This window comes from Ictalurus furcatus, chromosome 15, assembly GCF_023375685.1.
Source record: "Ictalurus furcatus strain D&B chromosome 15, Billie_1.0, whole genome shotgun sequence".
Lineage (NCBI taxonomy): Eukaryota > Metazoa > Chordata > Actinopteri > Siluriformes > Ictaluridae > Ictalurus > Ictalurus furcatus.
This window is the reverse complement of record NC_071269.1, coordinates 23,968,075-23,986,688: the sequence shown is the minus strand read 5'-3', so window position 1 is coordinate 23,986,688 and position 18,614 is coordinate 23,968,075. Positions and strand designations below refer to the sequence as shown.

The window sequence follows — 18,614 nt, the reverse complement described above, 5'->3', positions numbered from 1 at the left end:
TTATATATAGGTTCAGAGTGGGATTAGATTTATTTACGTCCAGCTTCACAGATGGACCGAGTCTTTGTTATATAAGATAGACTAGTGTTTGTTTAAAAGATTTAATATCTATTTTTTAGTTCTTTGCTTCTTTAGTTTTGTTAATTTCCTTACTGTTGGACATGGAATGATTTGTTTCCATGGAATTATGATTTTTATTAGTTTTTCCACTGGTCCAATATAATATTTGTAGGTATTTATTTAGTTATATAGCCATTTGATTTACATTTCCTGTAACAACAGTTTCATATTAATATTGCATATGGAGTCAGAATGTCATTATATTACTAATGCAGGGATAATTACAGGTTACATATGAATTTATTTCCACGTTTGAAAAGTTTTGTTTCAGAGATATGAATATAACATTTGACGAAGTACGTTTTGACAACTAACTTGTTCTCCATTACTTGTAATATACGTATGGTTTCCTTTCGTTACGGTTTGGTAGAAAAAGAAAATAAACCTGATCGCTGAACATACTGTTCCAGATAATATTGTTTTGGTCCCCCCCCTTTCCTGCTGTAAAATCCTCCACTCTTCTGGGAAGGTTTTGAACTAGAGTTTGGACTGTGGCTGTGGCGATTTGTCCGTTCAGCCACAAGATGTTGGTCACTGATGCCCGGCAAGAAGGCCTGGCATGAAGTTGGTGTTCCAGTTCATCGCAAAGGTGTTCCGTGGGGTTGAGGTCAGGGCTCTGTGCAGGACACGTGCATTCTTCCACTCTAACCTTGGCAAACCATGTCTTCATGGAGCTCGCTTTGTGCACAGGGGCGTTGTCATGCAGGTTTGGGTCTTTTAGTTCCAGTGAAGGGAAATCTTAATGCTACACCATACAAAGATATTCTGTAGTTAGTTACATATATATAAAGCTGTTCTAGACACTCAAAGCGCTTTACACATTATTGGGGAGAGGGGCGGGGTCTCCTCAACCACCACTAGTGTGTAGCATCCACCTGGATGATGTGACTGCAGCCATAGTACGCCCACCACATTTGTGGAGAGGACAGTGATGTAGCCAGATCTGTAGTAGATAAGGGCCATTGGGGGAATTTCACCAGGACACCCCAGTTATACCCCTACTCTTTACAAGAAGTGTCCTGGGATGTTTAATGACCACAGAAAGTCAGGACCTCTGTTTTTACAGCAGGGTGTGTCCATCACTATACTGGGGCAATAGGCTCCACACAGACCACAGGGTGAGCGCCCCCTGCTGGCCTCATTAATACCACTTCCAGCAGTTTTTCCCACTCTCCCATCGAGGTTCTGGCCAGGCTCAACCTTACTTAGCTTCAGTGGGAACGCAAGCAAGAACTGCAGGGAGACATGGCTCTATATGATTGTTTTTCCAACTTTGTGGCAACAGTTTGAGAAAACCCTCATACGGGTGTTAAGGTGAGGTGTCCAAATACTTTTTATATAGTGATTAAAAAAAAAACACTAATAAGAACTTATTATTAATTATTATTAACTTATTATTAACTTATTAATAAATAATAATGCTGATACATTTAGATATAGTTTTGTTCTAAATATCTAATTGTTTGAGTGGAAGTTGAAGTGGACAAAGTAAATAAAGAAAATCTTTTTTTTTTTAAATAATTTAAAGAAAATAGTTGAAATTATATACAAATATGCACATATCATTTCTATACGTTTTTTTATATATCAGAGTTAAGATACATCAATAAATATTTCGATAACAATAAATACAAATGCGGGATGCATGAAGATGAAAAATCACTTTACGTTGTTGGAACCCTTGCGGCTGCCGTAGTTTTAGCTCCGCCCATCAGCCGGTGTCGCTTCAGCATTGACCATGCTGGCTAGCCATCAAGGTGACAGCTCTGCTTTTCCCCCTAAATAATTCGAAAAAAGAGATGGAATTATATCGAAGAAAGAAATGAGTGTGGATTCTCTATTTAACAAAGCTGAAATGGATATTTAAAGGTTTATAAATAGCCAGATATTTGGTAAAACTATTAGCATAACGGCTAATGCATTCGGCTAGCGGTGCGGGCTAGCTCCTTTTTCTACAGGTTTTGTTACTATGGCAACACGTTTAGGTTGCTGCTTTATTATTTCATATTCTAAGCACGCTCGTGAGTGGTTTCTTCTTTGATCCTGTATTCATATTTCCCCGTATTTTTTCATTAGCACGACTTATTTCCGCCCATAAAGTGTATAGGAGAAGTATGGTAGCTAAAGGATAGAGTTTTGGATAATACCTTAGGATCAAAGTAAATAAATATAAAATAAACTGCATTAATAAACTGACAGCTAATTTCCGTCCTCATACAGGGTGTCTGTCCAGATAGATAGATAGATAGATAGATAGATAGATAGACGGACAGCCAGATAGATAGAGAGACAGACAGACAGACAGATAGATAGATAGATAGATAGGTAGACAGATGGACAGCCAGATAGATAGATAGATAGATAGATAGGTAGATAGATGGACAGACAGATAGATGGGTAGACAGAAAGAGAGATAGATGGATGGACAGCCAGATAGATAGATGGATGGACAGCCAGATAGATAGATAGGCAGCCAGCCAGATAAATAGATATCTAGATAGACAGATGGATGGACAGCCAGATAGATATATGGACAGACAGACAGACAGACAAACAGATAGATAGATAGATAGATAGATGGACAGACAGATAGATAGATAGATAGATAGATGGACAGCCAGATAGATAGAGAGACAGACATACAGATAGATAGATAGGTAGACAGATGGACAGGCAGATAGATAGATAGATAGATAGATAGTCGGATAGATGGATGGATGGATGAACAGCCAGATAGATAGATAGGTAGATAGATGGACAGACAGAGATGGATAGACAGAAAGAGAGATAGATGGATGGACAGCCAGATAGATAGATAGGCAGCCAGCCAGATAAATAGATATCTAGATAGATAGATGGATGGACAGCCAGATAGATAGATGAACAGACAGACAGACAGATAGATAGATAGATGGACTGACAGACAGACAGATAGATAGATGGACAGACAGACAGATAGATAGATGGACAGCCAGATAGATAGAGAGATAGATCGGTAGATAGACGGACAGATAGACAGACAGATAGATAGATAGATAGATAGACGGACAGATAGATAGATAGATAGATAGATGGACTGATAGATATCCAGACAGATAGATGGACAGATAGATAGATAGATGATAGATGGATAGATCAGTCATAACATTACAACCACTTGTTAAACTGGCTTCTGTCAAGGGGTGGGATGGATATATATAATATATATCCATCCCACCCCTTGACATATGACATATATGACATATATATATATATATATATATATATATATATATATATATATATATATATATATATATCTCAGTCAGTCAGTTCTAAAAGTTTATGTGTTGGAAGCAGGGAAAATGGGCTTTTAGTAAAAATTAAAAAATCAGCTTTGGGGTTGTAACAGTAACTACACTTCATTACACCACCCGGTTATTGTTGTTCTTAGAACCGCACAGCACACAATGCTTTATTCTTGCTGATTGATTAATACTGTCGATATGCAGCGTCGAGATAAGAATTACACCCTAAATCTCCCTCATTTCGCCATTATTCGTTCTCTCGTGGTGTTTGTACCTACAAGAAGAGTTGTTTTTTTTCTTTTTGCCGAGAGTTTTCCTGAATGCAGTGCCTTCAACAGAATGCTGCGTATAATAGTATGTAAAAATGTGACCCAAGGATAGTTTGGTGAAGACGGTCATGACGACAGGAATATAGGTTGTTGGATTCCCACCCCCTGCCCAGTCACATGGGTATCGGACTCTTTGCACGATACCATTTTCTATCGATAACGTTAAATGTGGATATCCCCCAGGATGAAGCGGGTGATCTGGAGGATTCTGAGCGAGGCTCTGGCGGTGCGCTCTGGGAATCCGGTTGCTCAGGGGAAACACCTGCGCTGGTGTGGAAGCGGCACCGTAATCTTCAGAAACCTGTCGCTGAGCTGCCAGCTGTGTGGAAAAACTCCGGGACAGTCCAAGAAGAAAGAGCTTTCTGAGAAGAAGCTGGTATGTAGAGCATGTGTTTGTCCTATGGTTGGTAGGAATAAAAAATATAAATAAAAAAAATGAGTTCTGAGGTTTTCAGTCTTCATGGCATCCGAATCATGGCATAGTGTTCAGAAGGTGTACATTTTTGTCTTCATAAATACACAGGAATAAGATACACATACACTCTACCATGAGTGCACGTTAAAGTATCTGAGACTCTCACTATTTTCTGGCATCGGTACAGGGGGTCTGAAAAGCCAGGAACCAATCGGAATATACTGAGCAGAAATGTTGATCTGAACACAGTATGCTGAGCAAAATCCACACAAAACATGACGCAGAGGCTGAGAAAACGTGTAGAGCATACAGAACTTATGCTGTCATGCTATAATCGACGCAAAATGACGTATATGTACTTTTACACTTATTGGTTCCCTGTATAAAGGAGTCAAGCGTTTCATTTTAACCATAGACAACGAATAGAAGGCGTGTTCAAATGATTATAAACAACAAGGATGATGAAGCGATATGTGAGAGTAAAGCGATATGTTTGAATTTGTGTGAATCTGCTTGGCCGATTCAAACGATGATGAACATAGACATCATTATAAATTAATACAGTAGAGGTGCACATTTGTTTTGTTCTGATATGGGGGGGGGAAAAAAAGAACAAAAACGTGATATGATGCACACTCTGTAACCCTAACAATGCTCTTACAAGTCCTAGCTAGTATCAGATAACAACTAACTAGCGTGACTTGCTGTCTAGATTCGGTTTATCGGTTTATCATCAGTAATGCAGATAAAGTAAAAATAAATAAATAAATAAAAAGTGTGATGTCACATTGTGTCCCAAAAATAGACATCTTATTTCATAGACAACTTTCCATTCACCATCGGTCTGTTCTACATGTTTGTTTTTCCTCATTTCCCTCCATCGTGCGACCTGATTGGTCAAAAAAAGGTCAGGTTTGTGACACTTTGTCACCCGGCTCTTTTCTGAAATGTTGAACTATTCGATTTCAAAGTTGGAAACTCTGCTGTGACAAAAATAAATAAATTAAAAAAGTGCTAATGGCAGCACTTTTTAAAGCCTTCCATAGGATTTATATATATATATATATATATATATATATTTTTTATTTATTGGAGTCATATATATGTGTGTGTGTGTGTGTGTATATATATATATATATATATATATATATATATATATATATAATGTATATATATATATATATATATATATATATAATGTATATATGTGTGTGTGTGTGTTTGTATATACATACATATACATATATACACATATATATGACTCCAATAAATAAATATATATGTGTGTATAGGTATGTGTATATATAAAACAGTTGAGGAAAAAAAAAAGCCAAATCTTTAAGCAGCCTTAGAGTTTCACCTAAATATTTTTCTTCTAAATATTTTTCCCACAGAGACAAATCAGTGATGTTTCACCTCCTAATATAAACAAGGTTATATTCGCTTCCTGAGCTGTTAACCTCAGCTCCTGAAAAGCGGATGTGCTTCTAAGTGATAATAAAATAAAATCATATTTTTCCTGCTCTCTCTTTTTTTTTTGTCTTATTTTCCTCCTCCTGTTCAGACACGTTATTTCGTGGACCAGCGCAGGGTGAAGTTCCAGGCCGGGTCAGGAGGAGACGGAGCCTGCAGCTTCCACAGCGAACCTCGCAAAGAGTGGGGCGGCCCGGACGGGGGAGACGGGGGTAACGGAGGCGACATCATCATAAAAGGTAGCGCTATTGAAGACTACTTTATTTAATTCCGTTTTTAAAAAATATATATATATTTTTATGAATATCAGTCACGGTTGCTTGCCTGATGCAGTTTATAAAAGAAGACCGTTTATTTAAATGTACATAATTTTTACGCAAATTTCAGATAAAGTAGTATTTATCATATTTAACACAGTAATTAATTACTACGTCGTCAGTAGTTATTCTATGTTAAACGATATAAACTGCTTCCTGCTCTCACTCAGAGAAGATCATCATCGAATCGAATTGATTTACATTTCGGAAAACACATTTCCGTTCGTTTACATCAGCGCCGAGTTAAAAGTTCAAACAAAAGACATGAACAAAGAGGAGCGTTAAACAAACGAAAGCATGAAGTGAAACTAATACGTAATGTTGTGTAATAATTGTTGTGAATATATGAAATATCCTAATATTCCTATTTCTTATTTCCCATTGTACAACAAAGTCCCAGCCCACTAATTTGATTGGTCGAACGGTGTTTCAAAACTCACTCTATTTCCTTTAACTGCACTGGGACGTATATCACTCCGCTTGTCTGAGCGACCCGCTTGTTGTCTTGTTCGCCGCATGAAACTCCACTTCCTAGTTCGAAACGTTTACTACAGAAGAGTTCGTGACATCATCGGCGGACAGGGCATTTCATGAATATATACAGTGGGGGAATTTAGTATCGAACGCGTCAACGTTTATTTCAGTAAATATATTTCCAGTGAAGTTATTGACATGAAATTTTCACCAGACATCAGTATTAACTCAAGAAATCCACACGTATAAAGAATTCACAACATTAAAGTCCATAAATAAAGTTATGTGTAACCCAGTTGATATTAATTTGCACAGTTAGGGGGTATAATTACTTATGGATTTCAGCTGGTTCCTTGCCTTACCTTGCTTTGGAGAACTGCTTTTTCTTAGCGTGTTCAGTGCTTTTTTCCCCCCGTGTCATTCCACTTTATTACACATAACTTCATTTATGGACTTTAATGTTGTGAATTCTTTATATTTCCAGATTTCTTGAGGTAATACTGATGTCTGGTGAAAATTTCATGTGAATAACCTCACTGAAAAAAGAAATGTCGACGCGTTCGATACTTATTTCCCCCGCTGTAGCTTTCGACTTATGAAACATGAACGCTCGTCGGATGAAGATGAAAAGGAAGAAGAGAAGCCAATTTCACTAGAAACACCTTTAACGGTAATTTACAAATCAACATGAGCCGGCTAGCCGACCCGAAGTAGCGTGGCTACTTGGGGATATATTTCCACGAGCGGAACAGAAACAAACAAAACGTTTGGCCACGTCGTGTCCGAAATGTCCAGTTAGTACCCGATATTAATTTCTTGTTTATAGAACTTTTGTATAAAAGCATTATAAAAAAAAAATCTCACGTCCACAGCCGTGCCGATGTTCCGTATAACCACGCTCGTGTTCGTGCGCTAATGCGTAATTATAGCAAAAATTAAAACGGCAGCCCAGTAATTATACAAAACTGCAGCTTTATTGTGGTGCGTTTCCTTATTTGGGAATTCATATGCATATAGTAGAGTAGCTTTCTATTTTAGTATATTTAAAAAAAAAAAAAAATGTCATTACTGTTTTTTGTTTTATTTTTCCTCTGCAGTGAACAAGCAGATAAAGTCGTTGTCTCTCATATCGGCTTCATATCGAGGAGAAAACGGCGAATCTGGGAGGAGTAAGAACTGCTATGGACGCAATGCTGGCCCAAAATACATACTGGTAAGTCTGATTTTTAAGTACACACTAATCCTGAGCTTCATGGTGGAATATATCATGAGTAAACCTGTTAAAATCTGACCATTTAAATGCCAGGAAGCGAGTCATCTACAACATTTAAAGGCCGTGTTTACAGCAGGTGACTAATCGTTCTTCGCTTCCTGTATGAATTATATAGTCACAGCTGTATAAGATATACAAGGCAAGGTTAAAACCTCTCGCATCTCCCACACGGTAACCATAGTAACAGCAACGCCGCAGCTGACGAGTAGAATTTCAAACCCGCAAACTACGTATCATTTTTATTCGTTCATTCGCTCCTTCCCTTACTTTTGGGAGTGGCTGTAATAGTCAGAAAAAAAAAAAAAAGAAATTTTATATATTGCTTACAATACTTCTCAAGTCGTGGGTGCGATCGTGGTGGCGGTTTAAAAAAAAAAAAAAAAGTTTATGATAACAGACATGTCTCGCTTTGACATTGGCACTTATCGGTATTACTCGTCGAATTTATGAATAGTTGTGTATGTAAAAAAAATTTTTTTTTTTAATTGTGCATGTAGGTGCCCATAGGCACTGTGGTGAAGGAGCAGGGCAGAACAGTAGCCGATCTTGCTCATCACGGGCAGGAATACGTTGCTGTACACGGCGGAGCAGGAGGAAAAGGCAATCGCTTCTTTCTTTCCAACGAAAACAGAGCACCGGTGGCGACCACGGCCGGAGAACCAGGAGAAGAACGAGCGCTCCATCTGGAACTGCGGACGATGGCACATGCTGGATTGGTGAGGGGGGTACAGATGTAGTACAGACAGATGTCGTGTAACAGATTCGTCAGTCTTAACGGAGCAGTAGTCTTTTGAGACAAACGGATGATAAAACAGGAACGACGTTGCAGATTTACGCTTTCAGTCAGTACGTTTACATGTAAAACAACACTGCTTGAAGCCGTGGGCCGCGTCCCAAACCACGTACTTACGTACTATATAGTAACCGAAATACATGTATTTCGCCTGCTATATAGCAGGTAAATACGCGGTTTGGGACGCAGTCGTGCTCTCTTGTTTGCCGTAAAACGGTTGAGCGCTGCCATGTGTGTATGTGTCCTGTCGCACAATGCGGTGAAAACTCCCACACGACGTTAATAGTGTGATTAAGGTGTGTACATGTCTGTAACGCACGTCGATAACGCGACTAAAACAGGAAATACTCCACACGTCTTAATTCCATCTGTGTTTACTTTGAGTATGACTTTAATCAGATTAAGGTCCTCAATAATCTCTGTTTACATGCTAGTTTCTTAATCAGAGTATCGTCTTAATCGGGTTCATATCGGATTATCGTTGTCCGTGTAAACGTACCGAGGTCAAAACATACACCTGAAAAGTACTTAAAGCGATAATTTAGCCAAAAATGATCCCTTGACATGTACCCAAATGTAGTACATGAGCTAATACATGCTTTGCTTCTTTTAGTTTTGTGCTAGAGAGAAACACCCAGCGTCCGGTTTGCAGACTTGTTTATGCGGTTTCTGTTTATAAACAAGAGGACATTACAAAGCTAAAAAAAAAAAAAAAAAAAACCTAGCGCTGGGACACTTTTTGATGCCAAAACCACAGTCTTGTCCACAAACTCCGAGAATGTTTCAAAGCGGTTCGGACGCATCCCGTGAATTTATTCACTTATTTATTTCTGGTCTGGCGAGCAGGAAAAGAAGTCGCACTCGTCTCAGCACGGCGTGTAAAATCCTCTTCTTAGATAAAACGTATCGAAAACGAACGATTGAATCTTCTTCCTGTATTTGTAACCGATCTTCCCGTCACATAATCACATTCACGATCGCTGAAATATTTAGAGCAGTCTCTCCACAGACTTTATCATTTATAGTCTACTACACAAAACGAGCATAAATTTGACAAGAGATTTAATAGAGGATAAAATTCAGACTCCTTAGATGTACAACCCCCTTATTCAGCTACCTCAATATTTGGAGATATAATTATCTCATTTATTGTTATGACGAGTGCCATCACATCACATGACATGGTTTTTAAATTGATTATACGGCTATAAGTACGACTGTCAGGATGTAGTGTTTTAATACGTATGGCCAGAAGATGTCACCAGTGAGACGGGTGTCGAAGTGTTTTGGGTTTGGAATTAATAACCTAGAAATAATTTCCAGCAGAGTTGCTTCGAACGCATTCCAGTGTCTTAATGAGGCTTTCTTTTCGCCCATCGCTACTAAAAACAGGCGTAGTTTCACGGTGAAGCTGAAAACCCTTTCTTGCTCAGCGCACGATTTGTCACCAACGTAAGACTGTATAAGAGGCGTGGCCTAAAGTTTGGAAGTGGAACCGTACGTCATGTGATTTGTAGTGTGATACCGATCGTGTCTGATTTTATACGTTTAACTGTCGAATACAGTGTTAGGAAGTTGGTTATGTACCACTATTGTAATTTGTATATATTGTATATAAAATATATTGTAATTTGTGATGTCATGTTTTGGTCATATTAATTATATTAACATAGGTCTGTGATTCAGAATGTACTTGTGACCAGGTGCTACAAAACCTTCAGTAATGATGAAACCTGGAATAGGACGAATGTACCTGATTGTGTGTGTGTGTGTGTGTGTGTGTGTGTGTGTGTGTGCCTGCTCCCAGGTGGGGTTTCCTAACGCAGGGAAGTCGTCGTTGCTGAGAGCAATCTCTAACGCCCGTCCTGCCGTAGCAGCTTATCCCTTCACCACGCTGAATCCACACGTGGGCGTCGTTAAGTACAGAGACCACGAGCAACTGGCAGGTACGCGTATTCCGCTCGTCGACATCACAGTAATTCGCATTTATTAATCTAACAACTAATTGTGATTTCTATTATGATTTTGTAATTTTCATTTTTTTTTTAAAAGTCTGTATTGTGATGCGAACGGGATTTTTCTTTTCTTAAGCAATATCGCACGAGCAAGAGCTCAGCTTTTAAAGCACTTTAACGTAAAATCCACACTCAAGTGTGTTTAATGTTAAGTTTAGGAGCCAAACCTAAGCCTTTTAAAACAGCTTTTTTACGCGAGTGGGTGATCTCTATTGATCTCTATTGTTGTGAAGGGTGTATAGTGCACTGTGACCCCGTTATATTATAGTGCCGGTGTGTATAGTGATCGACATTCCGGTTTCCACCTGTCTCTGCTGGACATTTAAATAAGTCAAGAATAATCTAAAACATTATATACGTAAAAATATCGATTTTGGAGAATTGTTATTTTCATATTCAATCATTTAAAAATACGATAGTAAAAAATTATAATTCATATTTTATTATAGTATTATACATAATATTATAGGACATTATATTTAATACTGTAGTATGTTAAATTATGTTTTATGTTTTTTCTATGTTAGATTAGATTATATACATTAGTTTCATTTATAGTTACATTTGCTTTCTCTCTCTCTCTCTTGTGCTCTCTCTTGCTCACTCTCTCTCCCTCTCTTGCTCACTCTCTCTCTCTCGCGCTCTCTCTCTCTTGCTTTCTCTCTCTCTCTCTCTTGCACTCTCTCTCTCTTGCTCTCTCTCTTGCTTGCTCTCTCTTGCTTTCTCTCTCTCTTGCACTCTCTCTCTCTTGCTTTTTCTCTCCCTCTCTCTCTCTCTCTCTCTCTCTTGCTTTTTCTCTCCCTCTCTCTCTCTCTCTCTCTCTCTCTCTCTTGCACTCTCTCTTGCTCACTCTCTCTCCCTCTCTTGCTCACTCTCTCTTTCTTGCTCTCTCTCCCTCTCTCTCTTGCTCTCTCGCTCTCTCTCCCTCTCTCTCTTGCTCTCTCTCTCTCTCTCTCTCCCTCTCTCTCTCTGTTTTGGTTCAGTGGCTGATATCCCTGGCATAATCCGCGGCGCTCACCTGAACCGTGGCCTCGGTTTGTCTTTCCTGCGTCACATCGAGCGCTGTCGCTTCCTGCTCTTCGTGTTGGACATGTCGTCCCCGGAGCCATGGGATGAGCTGCAGTGTCTGCGCTTTGAACTAGATCAGTACGAAGCGGGTCTCTCTCAGCGTCCTCACGCCATCGTGGCCAACAAGATGGACCTGAGCGGCACAAAGGAGAAACTGGAGGAGCTGAGGAGACGAGTGGACCAGCGCATCATTCCTCTCTCCGCTCTCACCGGAAATAACACAGAGGAGCTGATCATCCACCTGAGGGAGCTCTATGACGACCATGCAGGACAGGCAATGTTCAGCTGGTAGACATGAGGAGTTGTTGAATATGTCACTTTTTGTAGATCTGGTCAGATCAGAGATCATGTTTCATGTTCTAAAGAGATGAAAGTGTGCGTGTGATGATTTATACGTGCGGTTTATGTGATCTTAAAGCGTCTCTTAGTCGTTGGCTATATTTGCGTCGTAGCTTCACTAGAAGAAAGCTCAAGAAGAAAACGTCAGACACCATAAGTTATGGCTGATCGACTGTAGATTCGGGCGCTATGATGGTCAGGATGAGGAACAACTTCTGAACTACAGCAAAGAAACAGCCTTGTCCGATGTCAAGACAAAACAAATGCTCTGGCTAGCAAAAACCACCATTTATGAAACGTTTCTTCTGAAAGATGTGTTCACCCAAATATCAATTTTGATTCACCGATTCATCCAGAAAAATTCACAATCAAACCTAGCATTCTAGCTCCATGAGGGTCGGCATGGAGAGAAAAACCGGCCATTTCTGGAAAACTGAAACGCCAAATGAGGAACTAACTTCACATTTTTAATATGAAGACAGTATTTAGTGGTCTTGAATTCTTCAGTGTTGATTCAGCAGAGAAACTACTGACTTGTAAGAGCAAATGGTAAAGAGAAATGTAATAATAATAATAATAATAATAATAATAACTGTTCTCTTTGACACTGAAAACATCCAAAGCATTTGGAGAAAATAAAACTAGTGAGCAGGAATGTAAAATGAATGTATTTGTTTTTGTGATCTATTTATTAAATGCGTTTCTAAATAAATATGTTGTTAAATGTTTATTACAGTAGGTTGTTTCTGCGGTGTGGTGTGACCAGGCATTATCAGCTTATGACACCTTGTCAGTCTTGGCGAAAACATGACCTTTAAAGCAGACCTATCATGTCCCTTTTTTCCAAGACGTACAGTCATATAAGTCTCAGGTGTACCCCAGAATGTGTCTGTGAAGTTCCAGCTCGAAATACCCCATAGATCATTTATTATAACATGCTGTAAATGGCCTTTGTTGTGTAGAAGCCAAAATACAACGTTTTCGTGTGTGTCTCTTTAAATATGCAAATGAGCTGCTGCTGCTCCCCGCCCCTTTCCGGAAGAGCACCGTGCCTTTACGGCTCGTGCTTCGCATACTACGGCGACATTTGCTAACGAGCTCATTCGGAAGGGCGATTTGCAACCATTCACGAAATATAAAGTGCGATACGTGCGTCTTCTGGGTACGAAGCCGGATCACGAACAGTTGGAACTGATCCATGCTTGAGAATCAACTTCTCAGCAAATCCTGCTTTGTATTGACCCTCGTTCACAAAGCAGTCTGGTGTGAAATCATTCGAACAAACGTACACGATTTTAGCTGTTTTTTAGGGCACATGTCCTTCAGAAATAAAACTCCACTTCTCTATCTACGTTATCTGCAGTGTAAGTGTGTTTACCACGGACACGAATTTGGACCCTGATAAGAAAAGAATTGGAAACATGCTTCCTTGAATGTCACCTTTAATAGAAATGCGGCGTAAAGGTTAATTAGTTTGTTTACAGCAGGGGTGTCGAGTCGTATCTGCAAAGGGCCAGCGTGGGTGCATGTTTTCATTCCAAGCAAGCAGAAGTCATGCGTGAGTCTGTTGAAAGCCAAGCTCTACTGATTAAACAGCTGGAATCAGGTGTCGCTCCTGCTTGGTTGGAATGAAGACCTGCACCACCACCAGCCCTTTGCGGATAAAGTCGAACACTCCTGGTTTACAGCATGTGTAATGATGGTTCAATTTTTTTTTGTTGACCATACCGTAGCTTTCCATTTATGGCATTTAGCAGACGCTCTTATCCAGAGCGACTTTCATTTATGTCATTTATACATCTGAGCAGTTGAGGGTTAAGGGCCTTGCTCAAGGGCCCAACAGTGGTAGCTTGGTGGTGATGGGGTTTGAGCTCGACCTTCTGATCGGTAGCCCAACGTCTTAACCACTGAGCTACCACTCAGGTAATTACTGTATGATGTGCATGAGACAATTGTACGTGTCTTGGAGGAGAGAAATACAATGCAGATTTTGGTTTCCTCCCAGAAATGATGGGAAAGGCCGCCCAGAAATGAGGGGCAAGACCTCCCAGAAATGAGAGGAACGACTAAGGGAGAAAACCACCGTCTTAAGCCGAGTTCACAGACGAGCAAACCTCTTTGTATCTTGTCATGTCACCACTCTTGGAACATGTTGTGATTTAACCAGAAGAAAAACATATCATTGTTGATTTGGTCGTTTTCTGTAACGTTTGTTTAACTTTTATGGAAGGAGTCTCCAGTGTCAGCGCTTTATAAGCGTCTGAGTTAAAGCTGTAACGTTGTTTGAGGAGTTTTATGCTTTTAAGTTTTTGTTTTTTTTTTACCCGGTAACAAGCTGCAATTTCTATCTTGGTTTAAAGACGTAATGAGGGAATGCCTGTTTAACAGGCTGTTTTATTGCTGCTATAATATAAAAGATAAGAGCAGCTAACTTGTTTCAGGGACATTTCACAACATAACTATGAATGGATCAAATGTACGAAAGTTGCTGAGTTACAAGAGGAATAAAACACATAAGGATACGCTGTTATGAGTGTACGGTGGCTCCAGGGTTGGCGGTTTGATTCCCGACGCTGCAGAGTTTGCGTGTTCTCCCCGTGCTGCGGGGGTTTCCTCCGGGTACTCCGGTTTCCTCCCCCAGTCCAAAGACATGCACGGTATACTGACTGGCGTGTCCAAAGTGTCCGTAGTGTATGAATGGGTGTGTGGATGTGTATGTGATTGATGGATTGGTACCCCGTCCGGGGTGTACACCGCCTTGTTCCCCATGCTCCCTTGGATAGACTCCAGGTTCCCCGTGACCCAGTAGGATAAGCGGTATAGAAGATGGATGGATCATTATTATTATTATTATTGTCATCATCATCAAAAACTTACAGCAGCAACCAAGCACACAATTTTATTTCAAGACTCATTTTATTTGTTGAGACAAATCGAGACAGTTTGTTATGTTTCTGGCTGCAGATGTATGACAAATTGAGCTTCCAGGATCATTTCAACTCAGTTCAAGTTAATCCCGTGTGCTTTACTGGCATGACCATTAGAGCAGTTACAAATAGCAATTTAAAAAAAAAAAAGAACAAAAGTAAATACACATAATCAGATCTTACAAACGTTGATCAGGCTGGGACGTACATTGCTGCACCGCTATAGCACTGCGATCTGCCGTAAATGTGTACCTCAACATTTCTTCAGACAAAATAACTGAAAATTAAAGGAAAGTTCCAGCCTGAAACATATAAAAACATAAAAAAAATAAAAATAAAAAAAAAGTCAAATATGTGTGACGTGTTTAGTGATTCTAGTGTTAACTTGTTGGTTGGTACTTGGTATTTTCATTATTTCTGTGAGACGGTAGTGGTTGTGTGCTGTGCTGATGTCACAGGAGGACATTGTTATCTTTAGTGCTATTTAGTTACAATGGTGTTAAATAGCAGAAACTTTCCAACCAAATCAACCATAACGGATAACAGTCAGGTTTGTTCTGTTAGCTCCAGGAAACGAACATACAGAAAGAAATCCCATTGTTATTTGGGAATTAAACTTTTTCATGTTTCTAGATTCTTTAAAAAAAATAAATGTGCACTGGTAGGTGATTGTGTTCTGATGAACAGCAGGTAAGGATGTATTTGTGTTGCATTGTGGTTTTCTTTATAATTAGTGTACTGTGTTTTCCCTGCGTGCTGTTCTGTGTACTGTACGTTGTGGGGAAAAAAAAGAAAAAAAGAAAAATAAATAAATAATCATAATACTTTTCATGATAGTTACATATTTTGGAAGGTAATGTGAAGAAAAATCTATATATTTTAGAAATAATGATGATAGTATTAATAATAAAAACAATAAATGTAGCAAGCAGCAATATTGGGGTCAAGCCAAAAAAAAACAAACAAACAAAAAAAAAAACACAACAACATTTATTTAAAAAATAACTAAAAATAGCTGCTACTTAGGATTTTTGTCCAGTATGTGGTGCTGTTCTGAAACTGCTCAACTGGGCACGATGGTCATCATGCAGGAAAGAGTTCAAGAGTTATAAGCCAAAAATAAGCCGTTCTTTGCTATCTCTTGACCTGTAGGGGGCAGTGTGCCAAAACTCTGCATGTAACCTCAGGGCTGCATGTTTGATACGTTCCAAGTTTCATCACAATCCCTCAAAACGTTTCGGAGATACAGCCTCATATTAAATTTTGTGCATTCTTCAAATTCGTTGAACCACCATTCGAAAACAGTATGATCAAATCAAAATCCTGTGAATAACTTTTTGTCGTGAGTGCCTCTAGATGACGCCATTGAGACCAATTTGATGATTTTATGACAAACTGTTCAGAATTTATAAGCAAAAATGTGTTTTTACATATCTCATGACCACTAAGTGGCACTGTTCCGAAACTGAGCGGGCAGCCTCGAGTCATGATTCCTATGACAAATTAATGAGTTTGATATGAATACGCAAAAGAGTTACGGAGATATACCCTCATGTCCATTTTGGCATGCTCTTGGATGCAGGCCAGTTTTTGTGCAAATCGGACAAACGGCCTTGGACGAGTTCGAAAGGCTACGTGTTTCAGAAATTTCAAAATGGCGGAACAATTTTCATGATGGAAGACGACTTCATTCGTGACTTCACTCGAATCGACTCGAGCCAAGGAATCAGAGGAAAATATACTTTTGTTTCTAGGACTCACGTTTCAAAAATTATTAACATAACTGCGAGTGCAAGTTTGGACAGTTGGTGGCGCTAGGGGGATTGAGATGGAGAATCCAAATTTGCTCTATTAGCAGTTCAGACTGTCCTCTATCTGTCTGCCAAATTTCATAACTTTACCACAAGCAATTCTGTGGGCTGCCATAGACTAAAGAGCGGAAGAAGAAGCGGAAAGAAGAAGAAGAAACATAATAATAATAATAATAATAATAATAAAACTAATGAAAACAATAGGGGTCTTTGACCACTAATAATAATAATAATAATAATAATAATAATTTCTATTTCTCCTGTTTCATGGATAGATTTTTTTACTAGAGCCCTAGTTTTAGTTCCAACTCCATTTAAATGATTAAATCTACTCTACTAAACATAGAGGTTGGATTTTTGTCATATTTTCAGTTGCGATGTAGCTGAATAACCACATGGACGGTTAAAGAAATTTGCACCCATTTTTTACGAAGGATGCCAATAACACGCTACAGCGCTGACTGTATAAATATGTCAAATGTATAACAGAGGCTATAATAAAAATGGCACCGAAAGCGATGCAAATTTCTCCCTCCCTGGTTTATAGATGATGATGACTATGGTGATGGTGATGATGCTGATAATGGTGAGATGAGAATGACGCTTGGCTCATGTAGCTCTGCTGGATGAGGTCTGGCCTGCACAGTGCTGCCAGTTGGTGAAATTTGGAGTCCAGGTTTTCGAGCTCTCCTAAACTGAATTGACTGTCTGCCAAAGAAATGCTGTCCAGCTCGGCCGGGTCCCCAGGCTCACCCTCATTATTATATGGGTGTGGCTTATAATCGCACAGCTCCTTCCCCTGGTCATGAAGACTGGACAGTTTCTGAAACCAAACCAACAACTCACAGTTAATAAAGTCATCAGTGATTTTATTAACACCGATATTCTTAGTTATCGCAACTACACCTAAACCTTTGATGCGACAGGAATCGGTTTAGAAACGTCTGGGTTACGTATGTAACCCTGTTCCCTGAGAAGGGAACTTCGACGTTGCGTTTAGCACAACACTATGGGAGCGCCTCCCGCAGCGTTATGCTAAACGCAACGTCCAAGTTCCCTTCAAAAGGAAACATTCGAATGTGATTATTTTATACAGTCTTAGAAAAAAAAAAAGTGTTTTTTTTGTTTGTTTTTTTTTTCAATCAGCATGGGTTCTTAGCTTCCTAAAGTTTAATAGCTTAGCCTTTATTATTTTGGCACTGTTTACACATGATTTTGCTATTGCGGACAATTTTTAGAAGTTTGTCTAAATAGCATTTAGTGATTCGAGTGAACCGTGTCCCGGCCGATACGTGTTCAAGGTCATGACAAATTTCTGACGTCCGGAATCCCCAATACACCGTTAATTAAGCCTTAAATCTGACATCACGATTTTGTAATTGGACACTATTGATGTGTAAGGTGATGCATACTGTAATTACCTTCTGAATCATAATGTTCATCATTATCCCAATCTGAGCCAGCGAGTCATCACTAATTGTGCATTTCCTGTTCAAATCCTGCTACGTAAACAACACAGGGAAAGGGAAATGAAATTAGAGGAAAATCTGGATATCTCTGAATACACATTGGACCTTATTCATCAAGATTGCATAGAAATTAGTGTAGATTTGTGTCTGTGTCTGATTCTTGACATACTCGAGAAAAATGAGCACAAATGATGAATTGGCTACTTTCTTTTTTTTTTACCCTACGTATGGCCTGTTACTATAGGAACAGTGATGTATAAAAAAACGAATGCCAAACCTAGCTGGAACTAGTGTCATATATCTACACCTTCTGACCAATCAGATTCGAGAATTCAACCACTCTGTGATATGAAAACGATCAATATGCACTCGGTGTCCACGTCATTAAGAACACACCTGCACATTCACACGCCGTTATCTAATCAGCTTTAGTTAATGTTCACATCAAACATCAGAATGAAGAATAATCGGGATCTGTGTGACCTTGATTGCAGCGTGGATGTT

At 39.2% G+C, this 18,614-nt stretch overlaps 2 protein-coding genes across 4 annotated transcripts in view; one reads left to right on the top strand and one right to left on the bottom strand.

Moving 5' to 3' along the window:
- Positions 1-1,810: 1,810 nt before the first annotated feature.
- On the top strand, positions 1,811-12,932 carry mtg2 (mitochondrial ribosome-associated GTPase 2). Of its 3 annotated transcripts, none has more exons than XM_053642893.1 (7): positions 1,811-1,877; positions 3,920-4,112; positions 5,716-5,863; positions 7,513-7,628; positions 8,186-8,404; positions 10,289-10,427; positions 11,480-12,932. In XM_053642893.1, the coding sequence occupies exons 2-7, from the start codon at positions 3,921-3,923 to the stop codon at positions 11,854-11,856; spliced, it is 1,191 nt and encodes a 396-aa protein (XP_053498868.1). In that variant the 5' UTR covers positions 1,811-1,877; position 3,920; the 3' UTR covers positions 11,857-12,932. The 3 variants fall into 3 exon arrangements, with proteins under 3 accessions (XP_053498868.1, XP_053498869.1, XP_053498867.1); XM_053642894.1 differs by lacking the exon at positions 1,811-1,877 and adding an exon at positions 3,488-3,822; XM_053642892.1 differs by lacking the exon at positions 1,811-1,877 and having other exon boundaries at positions 3,488-4,112.
- Positions 12,933-17,182: 4,250 nt separating this feature from the next.
- Positions 17,183-18,614, bottom strand: part of LOC128619495 (cadherin-13-like) — a 23,817-nt gene continuing 22,385 nt past the window's right edge. The window contains exons 17-18 of the mRNA XM_053643701.1: positions 18,063-18,143; positions 17,183-17,464 (exon numbers count right to left, since the gene is read on the bottom strand). Coding sequence (XP_053499676.1) covers positions 17,183-17,464; positions 18,063-18,143 — 363 coding nt within the window. The remainder of the gene's footprint in view (positions 17,465-18,062; positions 18,144-18,614) is intronic.